This window comes from Pezoporus flaviventris, unplaced genomic scaffold, assembly GCF_033815535.1.
Source record: "Pezoporus flaviventris isolate CSIRO_AGI_PZ_B2104156 unplaced genomic scaffold, CSIRO_AGI_Pfla_v1 ptg000006l, whole genome shotgun sequence".
NCBI classification, from domain to species: Eukaryota; Metazoa; Chordata; class Aves; order Psittaciformes; family Psittacidae; genus Pezoporus; species Pezoporus flaviventris.
Genome location: NW_026892554.1, coordinates 14,171,065 through 14,191,618, shown reverse-complemented (window position 1 = coordinate 14,191,618; position 20,554 = coordinate 14,171,065). Strand labels below are relative to the sequence as shown.

At 41.8% G+C, this 20,554-nt stretch overlaps 1 protein-coding gene across 1 annotated transcript in view; it reads left to right on the top strand.

Moving 5' to 3' along the window:
* Positions 1 to 998: 998 nt before the first annotated feature.
* Positions 999 to 20,554, top strand: part of PRTG (protogenin) — a 79,149-nt gene continuing 59,593 nt past the window's right edge. The window contains exons 1-2 of the mRNA XM_061447036.1: positions 999 to 1,450; positions 2,142 to 2,444. Of these exons, the coding sequence (XP_061303020.1) occupies positions 1,384 to 1,450; positions 2,142 to 2,444 (370 nt within the window). The 5' untranslated portion in view covers positions 999 to 1,383. The remainder of the gene's footprint in view (positions 1,451 to 2,141; positions 2,445 to 20,554) is intronic.

Here is a 20,554-nt window from a genome sequence, read left to right as displayed (position 1 = left end):
AAGTGAGAAAGGTGATATAGGTCAAACTATGGCTTGTGTCATGTTTAGATATCTCTGATTTTCTTCTGCAGGCTTTCAGGAGTCACTGACTGAGGCTGCATCCAGTCCCAGTGATGATGCGGCAGAAGGGACCAAGTTTGGCTGCCGGGTCCTGGCTCTGTGAGCTTTGCACTGCTGGCAGGAACAAAAAGCACTGAAAACTTGCCTGTCACTGAAGTCAGCAGCTCTCACAATGAAAGCAAACAAGGGGCAAATATGCTGAGTAAGAAGATGCCTTCCTACATGGTAACTTTAGAAACTAGACCTCTGAATAGACAAAAAAGTAGCTTAGAAATCGCTGGCTGCAAGCATGGAGTAAATTTACTGGTGGAGCTGTGAACTTCAGTGATAGTGGCAGCATTTGATTTGATATTTCACTTCCAAATCGTCCATAGGGTGTTGATAGCATAATTCTCAAGCCATCTGTTTGTAGTTTAGGTTGCATTTCAGCAAGCTACATTTTGGACTTGAGGCAAATGTAAACTTGGCTGTTTTCTGGTGGAGACAAGCAGCGGGTGGCTCATCCTCAGCAGCAGAGCACTGCCTCACATAGGCATCTAGAAGTGGTTTTACTGGTGCTGTATGAAGGGGTCAGTGAGAATCACTGACAAAATGGCACTCTACTTCTGATCAATTCCCATTCTCGCAGCGCCGTGGGGTGTTCTGCCAAACCCAGCCATCATGCCACCTGTACGGGGCACTGCAGGGTCTGCTGCCCCGACCTCGGAAGGCCCGCCGGCTGCGTGCCGCTGGTGGGCAGCTCCGGTTTTGGCAGAGACCTTCGGTAAAGACGGGTCTGGCTGAACGCTGTTAACGCTCGCCCTAGCGCTGCGGTGTGTAGTGCCCTGCGCCCTAGGGGGAGGCATAGACGGCAGCTCCTGCCCGGTCGGGGGGGGCTGGGCCGCCTGCCCGCAGAGCCTGGCCGGCGCGGGGCTGTCCCGGGGGGGAGCTGCCGTTGGGCCCCAGCGCTGTCCGAGGCGCCCCGTCTGCGGGGCAGCGCCGGCGCTCATCCGTGCGGGGGTCGGGCCCGGCCGTGCTCGGCCCAGATGGCGCCGGAGCCCCTAGCCCCTCGTGCTCGGGGCCGGCGTGTCCTGCCGCCCCCCTTCCCCGGGGTATTGTCCGCCGAGGCCCGCCCCGTCCAGCGGCGTCCCTCCCTCCTCCGCCCCCCGCCCGGCCCTGCCCCTCGCCCCTCTTCTCCCCAAAGGCCAATGGAGACGAGATGCGGAGAGTAGGGCCGGGACGGGCGCGCCGGGGCCGCTCCGTCCATCCTCTGTCTCCTCCCCTCGGCCGCTGACCGGTCTCTCTCGCGGCGGCCGGCGGGGCATGCCAGCCGCCTCCCGCTGAATGGCGCCGTTCTGCCGCCGGGCGCTGCTGCGGGCGCTGCTGCTGCTCCCTCTACTCCCGGTGCCAGGTGAGTCCGTCCGCCCGCCCCGTGCCCCGAGGGCCCATTGTCCGCCCGCGCTCCGGCCCCGCTCCGCCGCACGTGGTTTTATTTATCGGGCACCGGCGGGGCCGGCTGCGGCGGGAACCGGCTCCGGCTCCACGCTTTGTTCGCGGCGGGGCGCGGTGCTGCGCGGAGGGGCTCTATGCCGCCCCGCCGGCAGGGGGCGCGCGCTGCGGGTATCCCCTCGCTGCCGCGTTAGGCAAGGGGCGACCGTTAATTAGCCACGCGCTCGGCGGGGGCGGTTGGAGGGGCTCTGAGGGGCTGCGCGGGCACCCGGCGGCCGCTGCCTCCCGCTCTCCGCTCCGGGGCTCCGCCAGCGGCTTGCCGTGACACCGGCCTCCTGCGCCTCGCCCCGCTCCTCGAGCGGGCTCCTGAAGTCACCGAGCGGGAGCGGCCGCAGCTGTGTGCCGGGCCCCGCGGCCGCCGGTGCGCGCTCACCTGACGCGCTGCGCGCCCCGCGCTCAGCCCTGGCCACGGTGGCTTTACGCTGCCTGAACTCAGTACCGCAGAGCGCGCAAAGTTCTCTGCGTTTGGAGCATATAGCAGCGAGAGTTGTACCTTGAGCGGTGGGCTCAGCACGGTGACCCGCGGCTCACAAGTGCGCTCGGTACCGTGCACCCCTGTGCTTACTGGCAAAATCTGTTTTTCTCTCTCTTAGGAGCATGGTGCTTTAGTGAACTCTTTTTTGTGAAAGAGCCTCAGGACATTACAGTGTCAAGGAAGGATCCGGTGGTTTTAGACTGCCAGGCCCGTGGAGAAGCTCCTATCACTATTACATGGCTGAAAAATGGAGGCAAAGTATCTGAAAATGAACGGATCTACGCTTTATCCAATGGCTCGTTATATATCAGTGAGGTGGAAGGAAAGAAAGGAGAGCTGTCTGATGAAGGATTTTACCAGTGCTTAGCTCTGAACAAATATGGGGCCATTCTCAGTCAAAAAAGCCACCTCACACTAGCAAGTAAGTTCCAGCTCTTATTTATTAACCTGCTTCTCAATTTGTGACAGCAATTTCCTGAACAGTACACAACAACCTATCCTTTTGATTGTGTATCTAAAAAGACACATTACAAAGCAAAGATCGAGTCAATTCTGCAGTACCTTTGTTTCTTGTTACATATTTAAAGATCATAAACAACACTTGTGATGGCCCTGGCGTGGCAGGAGCAGCACAGCCACCTCTGAGGCCTCTTGGGCAGTGGTGCTTCGTGTGGGTGGCTCATGTAGGTCACTGGTCTCCAGAGCAGGGGGTGGTGCAGAGCTGTGCTGGCTGCAGCACTCCTGGGTCTTGTTTCCCATGTGCTGTTCGGGCAGCCTTACAAGGGTCATCTACAAATCTGATTAAAAAATAATAAAATTACTCCTTGTTCAATATCTTGGTGGTGTGCCATCTTGCGGCAGGGCAGAACAACTGATGAAGCTGGTTGTCTTGGGGAAGGGAAAGGTTTTCTGATCAACCATGAGGGTTATATTACCAAGCTGTTGCTTTTCTGACACTTGCATTCAGCCCAGCAGATGCGGGTGCTGTCCCTTCTGGGACTCCTCTGGAACTTACCCAAAGGGCCTCTTACGTGGTCCTAAGGGCTAGGAAGTGAGAGTCACGTTTCTAGGGTGACTCCCTGCTACTAGATGAATGGTGAAGGAAATAGTTGTAAGTGCCTTTATGGTTTTAACTGTCTGACACGGACTGTGTGTTGCCCTCTTGTTTTCCTAGCATCTTTAAATGCGTTGAGCAACATATGTGCATTGCAAACTGATTGCCATGCCTTTCTCCGTGCAAGTGCAAAGCATTGCCAGTAGGCTGCTTCTACAACACTACAGGTTTTCTTCTTTTCAAAGAAAGTGTAACACAGAGAGTACAAAGTTGATGTAGTCTTCTCATGTTCCTCTATAATAGGACTTAACTGATGAACTTAATCTAATAGGAAAAGGCTTCCTTTGACCTCTTCAACCCTGTTCTTGGTAGCAAGTTGCACAAAACTGACATTGATGTCTCTCTGGAAACTTGGCATTTGTTGTAAATTGCAAGTTTTACCAAAATCAACCTGAAACTCATTAATACAATTGGTACATCAACTTACATGAAAAAATGCTGGAATGTTACCATTGCTAGAATGTTAACATTTCAGCTTACATGAAAAAATGCTAGAATGTTTTTCCTGTGTGCTTCTGAATTTACTATATAAACTATCCGTGAGATACCCCAGGAAGGTGTGAAGTGAGCCAGAGCATGGGGCAGTTGAAAATGACCCTGAATCAGGTGGCTACTAGTAAGTGATAAGTTTTTCATGTGCTGTAAGAAGCTGTTACGTGAACTCTTGATTTCAAAAACCTGGCTACTTACAACTAAGTATCATGGCATCCCAGATACAGGATAAACAGACCAAACACCTCTTGCATACTTTTGCGGAAATGATGAAAAATTAAGTATTATTATTGTTGACATTTAAATTCACCTCACTAGGTTTCTGAGTGTCAGTGCCATTAATAAACAGACTGAAGAAAGCCTTTCTTAAAAGGATAGGAGTTCTTAATAAATACAAAGGAAGTCCCTGGCTGATGGGTTCCGTGTGCAGGATGGGGGAAAATTCAGGGCCACTTTAAATCTGAGATATTGCAGGATGAGCTCTGTTCTCAGTGTCAGAGACTACCTGGAATAGAATAGCACTGTAGTAGTACAATGCAGTATTAGATTTTAGTATTAGATTTTATTCATACAGTACTGAACTTCTGTGTTTCTCAGATGCACATTATTTCACCAGAAATATGGTTTAATTTTGTTTTGCTTTTTTGATAAAGGTTTTCACACAGGAAGAGTTGTGAACCAAAAGATTTCATGCTGTGGAGTGAGACTCTTGTTTTGCAGCCCTTCCTTCTCTCCCCCCCCCCCCTTTTTTTTTTTCATTTTTCTCCCCCCTCCCCTGTAAGACTGTGACAAAAGGTTTCTTTTTCTTCTTTGAATACTTGAAAGGTTTCCTATGGCTGTTGGAGAAAACTGGAAGGGATAGTGGATCCATAATGATCACAGTAGGTGTTGTTGACTTAGCGATTAAGTGGTTAACTAGGGGCCAAACATGAAGTTATCTTATGTAGCAGTCTCTTCTTTTTAGTCATGTTACAATCTGACCGGCTTCAGAATGTAATCTTCCCTGTAAAGCTGTGAAATGAGGCAGTAATTTGTATCGTCGTATTTTGAAGCCCATAAAATCTGCACAATTCATTTTATACCAAATTTTTACAGTGTTTGTGCCTGGTATCATGTGCTGATTGAACTTGGCAGACCTTTTAAGCTAAATATATTAAAATCTTGTGGGGGATTTTGTAGGCTTATAATTTTGTTTAGAAGGAGTTGTTGGTTGCTGTGAAGGCAAATTACCTTGTGGTCAGGGTAGAGAAGGAACTATACATATTAAACAGGTGGAGAATAGGCATTAAATGGGCATTCTTTCTTTGGGGGAGAAAAAGCAAATGCTCTCTTCAGTTAGTGGTAGCAGCAGGGTGCGAGGATGTTCTTTTACTTTGCCTGGTCAGAGCTTTTGCCAGTAAGCTTATCTCTTGCTTCAGAATTGTAATGTTTAGTGTTGCATTTGGAAATCAAAAACTTTAATCTGTCCAAGAGTTTAAGATTTGAACACACAAGGAGATCAGGTCTTGGTTTCTAAAGTTAGGAACTGGAAGCTGAAGGTTGCACTCTTGGCAAGAATTCCATTATTCATGTGCAAATTAAGAATTCACAGGGTTAAAAGGTTAGAAACTGGCCAGGATGAGGTTTACCCTTGTGATAAAGAGCAGATGACCCTCATTCATTGGCCAAAGCTTTCATGTAGCTCCTCTGCAAAGTTAGTGATTGCCATGAATTGTTCTTGAGGAATGCAGAAATTCAAATGTGAGCAGGCCTTTCCTTAAGTGTCACTATGGAGCCTTATCTCCTGAGCACATCAGAGTAGGTCTGCAGGGACAGGGTTCCTCCCCAGAGGCCCCAAGGCTTTGCTTTCCTGTTGTTCATCCATGCACAAAAGAATTTAACTAATTTAGGGCTTCTTTTCGGTGAGATCCCCCTACTCTTTTAAAGGAAGCTGTGGGGCTGAGGTACTGCTTAGGTAAAAATAAATATTAGTTTCACTGCATGCTTGTAGTTGCTTACTAAGCAGGCTAATTGACCTGAGGGGGAGAGGAGGAGGTTCCTATGTGGTTCTTTGTGAGGCAACATGTTAGGGTAAAACGCTAATAGTGAAAAGTATGACTTACTCAAAATTCAGTTTACTGCTGCCATTGCTACTGAGAGAGGTCTCTTTTAATGGAATATAAAAGGAATGTAGACTGTGGAGAAAGTCTTAACCACTTTCGGTACAACTTTGAGTCAGCCAAAAATAAACAAGCTGAGATTTTTGTATCCCCATATTTTTAAATTGCGACTAACCATGGTTAACTAAGATTCTGAAAATAAAGCCAGTCTTCCAATAAGATAGCATTAAGAAAAAAATGGAGAAGGTGGTTCATGTTCTGAAGGTAGTAGCATGGGTTTTGGGCAGTGATTGAACAGGATGCTCATTTGTTTCCTTTTTACAAAAAGTGGAAATTGAAGCCTTAAGATGGTTGGATGGGATATGTACAGCTGGATAGGAGCACTCCCTTTCTCTCTTGTGACTTCGCTGAATTGATTTTAATGCTTGTGAATTACAGGAAATGTAAGCCCAATTCTTGGTGTACAGGTTTCTACATTTCACAAGAGTGAAAGGTTATGCAAGCAGAAGGTTTCTGGGAGCATGCTCCTTGAGGGAAACCGCATGTGCATGCTGCACTGCAGTTTGTGAAGCACTGGGCTTTTATACAGAGCACGCTATACTTTGTGGAGAGTTTGTAATTTTGCTTACCTGCTGTGGCAGTGATATGACTTCTGGTCCCACTGCAGTGCCAATAATTGGCAATATTTATGTTTTGCTATCCTAATAACACCTTTTGCTCTGCTTTTAAATATTTGCACTTAAGAGTGCATCCAGCTGAGCCTTATTCTGTACTGTGACAATAATGTTTTCTTAGCAGTTCCAGCTGTTTGTTCCTACTTTTGTATTGTGCTGTTTCTTGTGTGGGCACAGCTGCATTTGTGGCTAACTGAACAGGGAACCGATCTGGGTTAAAATAATAGAATTAAAACAAAAGATGATGTTGAACTCAGATGAGTTCCCTGATGCAGTTTGTCATGGAGCCACTCTGTGAAAGCACTGGTGTAACTGAGAGGAATGATGTGGAGGTAGGAATGCTTAGTGAGGACAGAGGAAGGCTACTGAAACTTAGACTGCTGCAAAGCTAAATGTTCATCAGACTGCAGCCTTTCTGGAATGTGCGTAGGCAAAAATTTTGCCCTTATGCTACTATTTTTTTAAAATTGTGCCTTAAATAAAGAGATTAATAGCTGTAGTCTAGCAGACTGTCTTACGATCCTTTCCAACCCTAACCATTCTATGAGTCTATGATAATATAGTTTTCATTTTGTATAGAATCTGTCATTTCAGGTGTTTTCCAAATGCATATAGATCTCAAAGGTATGTTTCGTTATTTTAAATCGTATGGAGAGAGGAACAAATTAAGAGATGGAAGGGTGTGCATAGGGGGCAGAAGTGTTTTTTGACTGAGGTGGAAGTGAAGTGGCAAATGGCAGCTGTAGGTAATAGTCTTGTATTAAAAAAGATAGCAAATTCTTAATGCTGTAGAACTGGTGTGGTTGCAGGCAGTTTGAGCAAGCTCTTGTTTAGGTTGTTACAAGTCCTGCCTTACTGCTCTGGCTTTGATTAGTTGATTTGAATGGCCTGAGAGTAGAATCTTTCTAAGCTGAGCGTGCACGTGGCTGATCCTTAGTGCATTTAAATTACAGTATTTAAGGCAGGAGGAGGATGTTTAATGTCTCATTTGGCAATGTCAGTTGATAATGGTGAAGAAGAGCGGTAAGATTTTTGCTCTTTAACAGATATATACACTGAAGAAATAAGAAAACTGGGAAATATTTTCCTTCTTAATTCTTTTTCTTGTGTGATTTTCCTCTGCAACTTCCCCAGGCATCTTTGGCCTGAATTCTGACAACATGTCTACAGAAGAAATTGTCAGCATCCTTTTAAGATATAACCACTAGTTACTTTTAAAATTTTTTTTGGCACTAGGGCATTTCCTTTTCTTTCAGCAATGACTGGTGTGTGGTTGTAAGAGCTCTTCCACAGACTAATGGATGGGCTTTTATATTGTTGCCAGGACAAAAAATGTATAAAGCTTTACTTAGTGCATGTGAACAGTTTGTTTCCACTACCACCCTACTAGACAAGTGAGCTTTTTATGGGTTTCCTCAATACTTCAGTTTCAAAATTACATTAAGCATAATGTGAAACTGAGGCATTTTATGCCCTTGTTTTCCTAGCTAGTAAGGCCAAAGCTGTTTTGGTTTTTATTAGTTTTTACCACTGTTACTTCATAATGTATGAAGTTTTTACCAGCTTTTTTTAAAGGAATGTTCAGTTTCATTGTAGTATTTAGCGAAGGACACCTTCACCTTCGTTAAGAAATGTTGAAGGAAAACATGGTACCATGCTAGAAGTTGTTCAGAGCTGTGACTAGAGGCACTCAGTTCTTACCTGGTGTGAGTTATATGTGAGGTATGTGCACTAAACTATTGATATTTCTTTTCTACTTGCAAAGCAATGTATGGCAGCAAAGGATGCTGTTCTGTTCTTGCAGTGTGGTGCGCCCTCCACTACTCCCCTTCTTACCCCTGCCTCCCTCTCTGTATTTCTTGGTGTAGAAATTGTTGAAAGGGCATTCAGTAAGGCCCCCTTTTGTCAGCCAGCTCTGATTATCCTAAAGAAAAGGATCTCACTCTGAGCAGTTGTTTGCCTAGAGACTTGTTGTCACGTCTTCACAATTTAACAGCTGTGGCTATTGATGGTGTGCAGAACAATCTAAGACAATGACAAAAGAGAATCTTGGAGGAAGAATTTAAAAGTTACTAAGGATTTTCCTCCAGAAATATGGTAATTTCCTTTGTTGGACAAATTTGTGCTTAGTTTTTGTGTGTTTTCCTCTGGATTTTGTATTTTTTCCACTTCTTATCTCCAAAATCGTGGACATAATCTTTTGTTTAGTTTTGTATTGTTTTTTTTTTTTTCATCAATAGGCCCAGCTGTTAAATTGGGATTGATTACTTCCAGTCTTTATAACTGGTAATCACCACCTAAGTGAAAAAGTAATCAACAATGTCAAGTCTCCACATTTTGTTGAGTAAGTGTGGGTTGTATGGTCAACATTAGTTACTAGGGTCCATCTCTACATAGCTTTTAAGCAGTAGCATTATAAGCAGCATTCTACATTTTAAAGGTGATTGTCTCAGCAATTGTGTTAGAGGTGAAAAAAATAATCGCACTAGGTGATCTGTGTTGGGAGTTAGAAATCCATCTGTGAGCTTCCCACAGTTTACGTCTGTAGTGGAAATATTTTGTTCTTATGGGTAAAATTGTTACTTTTTTCATAGATGGAGTTAAACAGCAGATGGAGGAAGAAGATGGTTTGGAAACCACCAGGAAGGTGGAGAGTTTGTTATTTGCTGTATGAAATTAATGTAACCTGTGTTGTTTCTTCTGTTTCTAAAAGTTTCTGAGAGAGATGGCCTTCCTGATGTGTTACAGGAAAATGTAACAGTACTAGTACTAGACAGATTTTCTTTACTGTGTTTACTTTATTTCGTAACTCTCAACAGTAATTCTGGTTAGTTATTTTTTTTTTTTTTTCCAATGAAATAGAGTTTGATCTCTTAGGTTAGTGGAAGTTTTTTTTGTTTTTAACAACATGATTGCTCACAAAGACAGAGTAAACTAAGCAGCATCTGGATAACATGGTTATATCATCTTGAGGGCATATCCCAAACTGCAGACTTGAAAACAGACAAGAACTTTGGTTACGCAGCTAAAAGTTGGGTAGAAACCTCATTTAAGTAGAGTTTCCAGCAGTCCTGGGTGTGGAGGCTTGCGAGGCTTCTGGAGCACATGATGCACTCTGTTCCAGCTCCTTCTAGAAACCTGGCCTTACTGTTGTAGGATTGTTAATTACAGGAACAGAGCACGAGAGCACAAGGGTGCCACCCTTATTCGACATCTCTGTGGTTGTAGGCAGTTTGTTCAATGAAAATATCTCAAGTGCTCTTGAGAAATCAAAGTAGAAAATAAATGCTTTTATGTTTTTACCTGGCAGGATGTTTCTTCCTGTTACTAAATCTGGGCATTGGTTTAAACTAATGAATGTACAAGAAACAGCCAGGTCAGGTAACTGTACCTTGTATAACATAAACCATGGAATTATCTTTCTTAAAAGACCCTCCACCCAACCAGCAACCCCTCCCCCCCAAAAGACACCACAAAGAACATACGCCACCACAACACCCCCCCCCCCCCAAAAAAAAAAAAACAAACAACCAAAACCAAAAGAAAACAAAAAAACCCAACCAAACCTGAAAAACCTAACCAAACTCAGAAAACCCCTTTGGGAATAAAAACCCAAACCACCACCAAAATCCAAAGAGCAGGTTTTTTTTTTCTCCGAAAATATACAAAAATGAGTAATGATCTACAAGTGTGATGCTAAACTATTCTCTCAGCAGCCATTTTTAAGGGGCGTTGCTATGTGAGAAAATATAGCTGAGCCATCTGCTCAGTTAAGTCAGTATTAAAAAACACCTAAGAAAATTACCATCTCTGCAGTCCCTTCCATGGACAGTAATGATCAATACTGTTCCTCTCAAGACCTTACAGTTGTACTTTGACTTCTGTGTTACCAGTTTGCAGTGGTAGAATACTACTGAGCAAATCTCCAGCCTTTGGCAAAAGCCATGTTTTAAAATGGCAGCTGCCATAAGAGACCTGGTAAAATTCTCCTGGGCAGCAAGAAGTAAGATTGTTGTTGTTTCTGAATTATGACCAAAATGTGTTGTGAAGAGCAGGAATCTAATTGCAGAGAGTGTCTTTGATATCCTTTCTGATCTAAAGAATCTTAGGGAGAAAACTCCCTATGTACTGGTTGATGTAAAGGGGCTACTGGTAGGATGGGTTTTGTCTCAAAACATTGCAATTCACTGTATCTGTATTCAGATGTGGAACATCTTTGTGAAGCCCATGTTTAAGTAGATGTTGGAATGGGCAACAGATTCTGTTCTGTGCAAGTTTACAGTTCTGTCCAAAATTGGGAGGCTGTTCTGAATTGCAGCATTAGGTTGCATGAATACAGTATGACCTTTGGAAAGGAGAAGAGTTTGTCTCTAGCTACAGGCTACACTGAGTGGTATACTGATGGCAAAGCAGGAAAGCATACATCATTCTAGTCCTCTAGCCTGAGAACATGCCAAAGTTATAATTTTGAATTTAGTAACAGCAACAATTTTCCATGTCTTAGAAACGTGTAGTGGAATTTTGCTCCTTAACTCTGAGGTGCAGAAGGTCTCTTTTGAAATTATTTGCATTTGAGAGACTGTTTTGAAAAAAATAACTGTCTGATTGACCAGGGTAAGGGGTACGTAAAAGTTATTACAAGCATTAAACATGTCATCTGGTGTTCTTTTAATACATAGCTAGGGGGCAGTTAAACTGAGTCTTTACAGTTTGTGATGTATATTTTGTGTGTAGTGATACATGAATGTTGGAAACTGGAGAGGATTCTGTGAACAGAAGCAACTCTATCTTCCGATTTGATTTTTAGCATCTTCAGGAAACGCTACTGTTCGCATTGATGACATTGTTCTAATTTCGATAGATGAGAATTTCTCATGCAAAACCTTCATGTCTTAATGGTATCACTGGCAGATTGATAGAATTACAAAAGTAGAAAAAAATGTTGGATTTTTAATTGATCAATGTAATTTTACCACATGTACCAGCTCATCTCTTTGGACATCCTGATAGATACACGAGTCTTAAAATCGTGCATTACACCAAAGATCTTTCTGAATCTCCCAGTCAAGAGGATTTTGAGTTTTGATATTTATAAATTTTTTTTGTGGCTCTTCTTTGAACCAGTTCCAATTAAAGACTAAACAAGATAAAATAGGATTAGAAAAACAACTTACTGTTTTGTATCTCCTTAGCCTTTGCAGCATGAGGCCAGCCTTCTCCCGCTAAAATCATACAAGTCATCTGTCAGCCTGTTTACAATGTAGGATTGTCAGTTCTTTTAAGCTGTATTGGGAGACACCTTAAAATGGAGAGGAAAAAGTACCAAATAGAAAAGCTTCTCATTTATTTGCTGATCTGTTCTAATACTAAATATTTTCTCATCATTTGTGTCTTCTTCCATCCTCCCACTCTTTTCTCTTACGTCAGTTGCAGGCTGGTTTTGCTGCAGGTAGTCAGGTTTGGTTTGGTTTGGGTTTTCTTTTTTCTTCTCTTTACAAATTATCACATACATGCTGTATCATTGTTTTGGATCTGCATGACTGCTTCTGGGGGCTCCCCCTTTCTTATTCATTTCTGATGACTGGAAGGAGGTGGTGTTTTCCAGTGGAGCCTTATTTTCACAGCTGTGGCAGAGGAGGGAAGTGTCATAAGATACTTTGAATCAATTTTGACCCCAAATTTAGACGAGGTAAAAATTATTCTATGGGAGTGTAATATCTTCTCTCAAGAGGTCTGGCTGGCACTTCAGCCACATAATTATGATTAAGAAAAAGTCATTATAGTGTACAATTGAAATGGATTAGTGTTACACAGTATTGGTTTTTGTTTTACAACTTGTTTCAACTGGAAGTTATCAAATACTTCATTATCTTTTCAAAGAAGCTTTAAGGTTTCTGAGCATGCAGAAGAGTTTAAATATTTTTTTTCTTACTCCTCTTTGTACAATCTTCAACATATTAATAATCGTTTAGGTAGCTTATCAGCAAGTTAACTGGTGTATATTGTTAAATTACCACTTCACTGTCCACATCAAGGTCTCTAGTAAACTTCTAATAACTGTAACATATGCCTCAGGCACGGCCGTGCATTATGTATGTTCTTTGTAACAAGAATTCATTGACTTTATGAAGCCATTGACAGACATTTATCATTTTGTTCATTAAACTTGTCTGTGACATCCGGCAAATTGATGTTAACTGGAAATATTCTCTGGGAGTTCTGGCATGACTCTGTCATTTTGCCTGAGGAGAGAGAAACTTGGTACATAAATGTATCCCAGATTACAAGAGTGAAAATTCCTTCCCCCACCTCCTCCCCGTAAGTGTAAGTGAGCATATGACCAGCTCTTTTTTCATCTTCTTTTAATGCTTATTTATGCAAACAACCATGTGGCCACAGTTTGCAAGAAGATTTATCATTGATCTTCAGTAGAGGTTGAAAGTGGATACTGCCTCTATTAGTTCAGCTGGTCTGTTTCGGGAAGGCAGCTCAATTTTATCACATGACCAAACTATTGTAAAAATGATCATAATACAGATCCACAGTGCTCTGGGCACGCTGGCTTATGGAACAGGTACATGTGCGTTTGCATTCAGATGCAGTAGTCTATGCTCTTAAAAGCAGAATTTTATTTTATTTAAGAAGTAGAGACATAATTGGGTATGGGGATTTGTTTTGGTTTTGTTTCTCATTAGGATTCAAGAAATTAACTATGGAATTCTTGGTAGCATTGATGGGAGTTTTGTGACATTCCCAGCACATGGCATTTAGTTTTAGTTTTTAATGGTCATTATCTTTACCTGATTTTGCTGATTCACATAAAATACATGGTAGGTGACCAAATGCTTTGTTGAAAGCCTTTATAATATATGTTGTAGAGTGGTTCTTTGCTGGGTCTTTAAAAATTACTATGTTTGGAATGATGAACAATATCTCATTCATTCTGCGATTGAGCACCCGGTGTGTAAGAAAATATGCACTTTTAACATCTGCCTGTGTTTTGATTCCTGTGGATAGCTATCTCTAATAATGGTAGAGGTTGTTAATAGGCTACCTACCCACCTGCTAGTGTTCCTGTGGTGCTACCTGAATCCAGCTATACCAGGGATTATTCAAACGGGAATGAATATACTAACAAATTGTGGCATATTTGTTAATAGGTCATAGATAAAGTTCAGATTGTAAAACATTCCAAAAATAATATCCAGAAATCTATTACATAAAATTTTTGTCTTTTGAGAAAAAGAGTAGAGCAGTTGGCTCTTTAAAATATATTGTGTCTCACTACATAATAGTTCACTGGATTAAATGAATTTATTGATTTCTGCTTCTTTACTGACACACATTTATGAGCAGTTTCTTTGGCACCATGGCCATATGTCAAAGGTCATAACTTTCCTTCAATGTGGAAGAATAAAAGCTTTCAGATGGTGAATCCCTGAAATCCACACAGTGCTTTATTCTTCCCTTCCCCTCAATGTAATTACTGGTTTTGCATGACTTTATTTAAGATAAATAAACAATAACAATAAAAAGTATGCACACACAGGGGAAAAAAACCTGTGCTGTCTATCGTAAAATACTGCAGGAAACTATTTCTCTGCACAAAAGTCATCATATCTGATCTGCTAATGATGAGACACATGGTAGTGTATTAGGTTATTTTATGGTCAAAGGTTTTATTGAAAATGGTAATTTTTTTGGAATGTAATAAACATTTCTTAGGAAGAATTTTATGACACTTCAGTTTAGAAACATATTTCTTTCATTGCTGTGTCAAAGTCATATTAGCCTTTGTACACCAGAGGTGATGCTGGAAGTAGATCTTACTGAGTGAATGAAGGACTTTCAAAATCTGTGCTTTCTGTTTAGATGAGCGTTTAGAACGTTGACATTTTCTTTAATGCCCTTCATTAGCCTGTGGGATTTTTGGTGTGCACTAGATATGAAAGACTACTGATGACATAAACACAAAGCTATTAAAAAGGAAACTGCAATGGTCTATAAAGTTCACTAGTTTGCAAAAAGAGAGTGATAAATCATGGTTTAAAAATAAAGTGGCTGATGCTAGTACTGAAATTTTGGAGCTGTAGAACAGGATGCAGTTAATGCCATATCCCTGGAGCAGTCTGTGGTGCTCATCTGATTGATAAGCTGGCAGTATTAAAAAAAACCAAACCAAAACAAACTGTCTTCTTTTTGTTGTTGTTGATGTTAATCTACATAGTTACCAAACTAATGGGGTTAGCTGTCATGATTTGAACTGGCTTTCTGTGTTATCACAAGTGCTAGAGCTAGCTTCAGGTAAGTAGGCAAGAGTAATGGAGATTTGGGACTATATGGAGAGAGTTTGTCTTCACTTTTTAGCAGCTGCTAACTGGTAGATTAGCTCTGACCATCTCAAGAAACAGCAGTCTGAAGGTGACTTCACTGAGGTGTTATTTCAATTTAAAATAATCAAAATGTTTGTTCTAGGTAAGGTGAAATAGATTTGAATTGCTAGAGGGGCCTTGCTATAGTACTCCTAGCAGGACTGTTTCTGAAGGAATAGCAGAGCATGGAGTTGTATCAGTGGGAGAAAAAAACCCATCATCTTCTGAGAAGATTTGAAGTCTTCCCGTCACCCACCCCAAGAAAAAGAATCTGCTGACGAATTTTATTTGTGCATAGTAGAGATGCAGCCTTTTGATGCTTTTAATCATGACTTTTGCAAAGAAACCCAACCAGACAAAAAAAAAAAAAAACAACAACCAACAGTGGTAGACTTTCTTCTGCTCTTGATCTTATTCCAAGAGAGCTGGTGGCACTCTGCTTGTTAAACTTACCAGATATTTATATTGCAGCACTGTAGTTGCTGAGTTTCTGACATGTTAACCTTTTGGATAGAATTTCATCATGTCAGTATCCATCTCTTTGATTTTATTTATTTATTTTTAATACAGTATACTACTTCAGGACCATTTATCCTGTTCCCTAGAATAAATCTAATATGAAACTGCTTTTTCTGGATTTTTGTTTTGCAGTAGGATAGCATGGGAATGTCTGCTCTAGCGAATAGGGACATGGGATTTGTTAGGCAAGTGGTCTTTGTGTCTGGAAATAGATCTTGCTGTTGCTATGAATATTTTTGCAAATTTGATTGCCTTGTAAGTTTTAAGGAAGAATCTTGAAGTTTTATTTGAGGGTTTTTTTTTTGGCACACGTTCAGCACAGACTTACTCAGCATGACTAGCTAGAGACACAGAAGATGCTGTTTGTGCTGATCATGTTGCTTATGAACACTGAGGTGGGCTTTCCCTCTAAGCAAGCAGTCCTAGGCAGTTGTGGACTTGCCTTTTTCCCTGTTCGGAATTAATGAGGAGCTAAAGTGTGATCTAACACTGCCTGGAGAAACCAGCTGGCATTGAAAGCTGAAGCAAGTGAAAACAATGGTCTAATTACCTGGAGAGGAAGTTTAGGAGGGGAAGTGGGTGAGGTGGAGGTGTGAGTGGTCTCATGTGTCTAGAGGTCAGGAAGGCTAAGAGAAATGCATTGCTGGGAAGCGGCTGGTGCTAAGGAAAAGCTTGTGGCCTGGGGCTGGCTCGGTTTGGAGATTGTCATGGGTACAAGTTGGAAGTGGGGGAGGACTAAGGAGCTGTCAAAGACTGGCTCAAGACGGTGTGCCTGTCAGAGCAGCTGATCTTTTAGGACATGGAATGTGGACCCAGGAGTCCTGGAGTTTCCTTGGGAACTTCATGAAGACAAAGAATAACCTCCCAGTAAGGGGATCTGTGGAGGATTTAAATTGCATCACTGCTTGAGCTGGTAGCTTCTACAGTATGCGACACAAGTCAACTGGTCTCTACTTTCTGTGGGAAGTCTGTGATCATGGGTTTCTTACAGTCTTGGTGTTTGATGCTAGGTTTTGGGGTTTGATCAGTTGGGACTGCAACAAGTTGGGGGAGCTGTGGTTGCCATACAAGAGGTGCTGTGAAGGATCAATGTGTTCTTTTGAACACCTAAATTTAGTGAATATTTTGGGCCACCATGCAACTGTTTGTCCAGACCCAACAGTAAAATTACAATAGTAATAAAATATGACAGAATGTAATGCATCTACTTTTCAAGAGTAGATGCTTTAACATTTGTGAAGAACTGTAGTGCAGAGCCCTGCAGAAAAGGCTATAGGGAAGTTAGTAACTCTGTCTTCAGGGCAGTGCTTAACAGAGTGTAATAAATAAGAAATAAGGCCACATACTGAATGGAGAAGAGAAAACTAAATATTGAAAAGATGCTCATTATGTGAGCACCATTCATTTGGTGCTATGAATAGTGGGGGAAGAGCAATTGTGCAGTTGGATTGTTTTCTAAAGCATGTATATAAACAGAACAAATCAGTTACATAAACAGCTTCATTTCTAAAGTTTCTTCTGAGCATTTGGGTTTGGAAATTCTCATTTTGTGTATGTATACACATGTGTAAGAGGTGGATATACTGAATGCTGTGTTAGTGGGGAAGTTTAGTTTTAGCTTAATTTACCTAATGATGTGTGTAATGCAGCAAAAAATGAAATATACGTGAAACTAGTAGAGTTTTATATAGGCAGAGTGTCAAGAAAATGGGACTCATGATGGAGGGAACTGTGATAACTTCTGAGACAAGTTAAATAAGTTTATTGGAACTTTCTCGTTCAAGCAAAACATGGGTTGGTGTCTAAGCATGTATTTAGCAATAGCTTTAACTTAATAATAATCCTCAGGTACTTTTTTTATATGTAAAGGTTTACTGACCGGTGAAGATACTGTAGAGCAACATTTATAAACCTGTTGTTTATCCAAGCACAGTCTAATTTAGGAAACCATTTTAGCACAGTACCAACAAACTCTACATTTAATTTATACTTTTGACTACAGTTTAAGCTTGTGAGTACCCACCTGTATGCTCTCTGGTGTTTGTCAGTACAACCTTTACTTTCTCTGTGACTTGACTGAGAGGAAATCTGCTTTATTGCTGGTGTATGGGAGAAAAGCTTTTTTTGTGGTGCATGGTATTAGGTAGGTGGCAGGGAGGACTGCAGGCTCCAGCACTGCGAAGGAGTTAGCACCTGTGGGTTTCACCTTCTCTGTCATCTGGTCTCAAGGATTTACTCCAGCACATAGTGTAGACTACCACCTAATTGCTAGGCTACAGGTCTTGAGCCACAGGGCAACTTTCTGGAAGTGCAGCCCAGCAGTTGTGACTGGAGAAAAGCCCTAATGCTCTTTTTTGTTCTTTTTCCTGCCATGTTTATGTATAACGTCTCAAAGGCATTGAAGTATTCAACACCTCATATCTTCAGTGCATGGTACACTGCTGGATCCTATTGAGGATCTTGCCCTGTGGGTGCTGAGACCTTCTTGCTCTGAAGATGTTTGGGGGTTTTTTTACAGTCATGTTCAGAAGTTGTAATTATGAGGACTTATTTGTACCAATTTTAATTGCTCCTTTCCTCACTATTTAGTTGCTGCTGTGTTTACCATTGTCTTGCATTTACCTAAATAATGGCTGCCTGGCCTTTCACCAACTTGTGAAGAGGAAAGATGGTGACCACCTGAAACAATAATATCTGGCAGAATAGCCTGAGAACTTTAAATAACCAGAGGGGACCGTTTCCAAGGCTGCTAAGTGACCTTTGGATCCCAGAAGCGGGCTATTCATAGAGGCAAAGCCTTTGTCCTGCTTTGACCAGTGGTCAGTGAACTCTGGCAGGCCCCTCGGCTCACCATCTTGGCCCTAGACTAGCAGCTGGTGATTGATTCATTTAACTGTCCAGATTCACATTCTTCTGTCAAGGACTTGTCAAGGAAGAAAAAGGTTCTATGGAGGGCTATTCATTTTACTAAAAGGAAGGGGATGCATTATATGATTGAGTGGATTACTTTTGGGTCAGAAGAGTTACTGCATTGCTCTGCTTTAATTCGACCTTCAATCAAAGAGAGATTTAGTTTATCAGCACAGTGTGGTGCTCATGAAGAGGGACAGATCAGTTCAATTCCATCAGTGCAATAAGGCTGGTTTGTTTTGTGGGGTTTTTGTTGTTTCTCCTCCCCTCCTTTCCATGATTCGTCCACCCTGCTTCCCCCCCCCCCCCCCCCCCCCCCCCCCCAGTCTGTAGGTTTTAGTGATGAGTTGATATGAGAGAAGGTTAAGAATATTCATTTCTATTAATTTCACTCTTAGTTTTAATGTGTATGATGTATGAATATTAATGCTCCTACTACCTCTCATATATGCAGTCAAGCAATCCAGAAAAGCCTAGGGTAAGTAAAAGATTAGTGTGTTGCCTCTGTTTTAGATGTAGAGAAAATTGAGAAGAGAATAAATTCTGCAGGATCAAATTAATAACTTACTTTCCTATAGACAGCACTGGCAGCTGCAGAGCTGAGGGTAGAACCTCGTATTTTCTATCCAGTGCCCATTTCCACCTGAAAAAAAAACAAAATTTTATTGTACACAACATTTTCCAGGTGTGCAGTGGTGTTATCTGTTCATTTGTCTGCTGATTTAGAATCCCCCTTTTTTAACAATAAGAATGTGTTTCCATGCTTTATGAAACTTGTATTATATTTTCAATTTTATAATTAATGTGTCCAAAACCCAGCTTTGAGTTTAACTAGGGAGGTGTGTTTTCTCTTCAGTGTGTTGCCTAGCTCTTCCATTCATCTTTCCTTCAGCTGGGCTGTGTTCCTTTAGGATTAGAATATTTTGCTCATCCACATCGTGAAATACTCAGAATGGTGTTGCTTAGCTCCTTCCACTGGAAATAACAGGCATTAAAGAGCATATCCCGCCAGTTAACCTTCTGCCTCCTTTTGAATGAACATGGTGAGCTGCAGCAGATGAAATATGACCCTCAAGTTTCTTTATGCCTCTCTCATAAGCTATGTATTGTTTTGATTTGGCTTATTGAACGCATTATGAGGGATTTCTGACTGGCTTCAGGCCAAGTTGTTGCACTGCTGCTGATGGAAGTACAAGTGCATAATTTAGAAGCAAATACAGTGAGGCTTGGTCTGTTGTATTCTGTTCTCTCCCTCTTTTTGAGAGAAAAGGGAGAATTTGGTATTTGTTGAGATGAGTGCCTGAAGTATCTTAAGAGCACGAGAGAGGAAGGAAGTGTGAGGTAATCTAACCTTGCTTAACTTTTCTGTTATATGCCTTTACATGCATGTCAGATAATCTGGGATAAATACACCACCTGTTGAACAGGTCTTCTTGGAGGCCTGGTAGTATTCTTTTCATGTCTGCAGTTGCATTTCCAGAGGATGAGTCACCTTTCTCAGAGCCTGCTTGTTTCATGGTGGAACATGATGTCTGAGACTAGGGTACTGGTTTGTCTGTTCTCCAAATAACACTTCCCTCGGCATTTTCCTGGTGGTTTTGATTCATGGCCTTAGGTTGGAGATAAATAATGAGCTTTAGAAAATTGTGGAAAAGGAAAATGGGTTGTCATTGTGTATTGCGGAGTATAAGCAGTCTAATAACCAGAGGTATTACCTACTTAGTAGAACGTGGTTATTTGCTTGCAGTATGACTGGGCAAACTCGAAATCCAGTGACTGCCAACTGCCTCCTCCCCAGGCAGTAAACAGCCATAACAAGGTGACTTTCTCTATTGACAAATTTGTTTTTGTTTCTGCTCTCTGCCTTTGATATGAGGGCTTTTATGGTGTGTTCAGAACAAATTTGCGGGATATTTTCCAGGCAAGGGAGTGAGAGAAACATACTTGGGGAGTAACATAAGGATTTCTGTGACGTGGATGCCACACTGATTTTATGTGAAAATTGAAGGAGTTTTAACCTCTTCCCGCTCCCTTACCTCCAAAAATTTTCAGATAAATGTCTCATTAGAAGATTTAAGTCATTTCAATAAATAAGAAGTACTGATAGTGCCTTTTGTTACTTGTCTTTTTCTGTGAAGTTTGTTTCTGTTTTTATCCCTGATGGTCTCAAACTTTAAGACATTCAGAATTTTGCTTTTAGTTACTACTCTCTGTAGAAAGAGAGCTATAGGGGAGAGATCTCTGGGCTGTGTAATGCAGGAGGGGGGCATTTGGTGACAGGGAAATGAGCTGCAGGCGTTTGGTCCTTGAGAGTGGAGGCATCTCTTCTTTCATTTCCCCATGAGAATGCT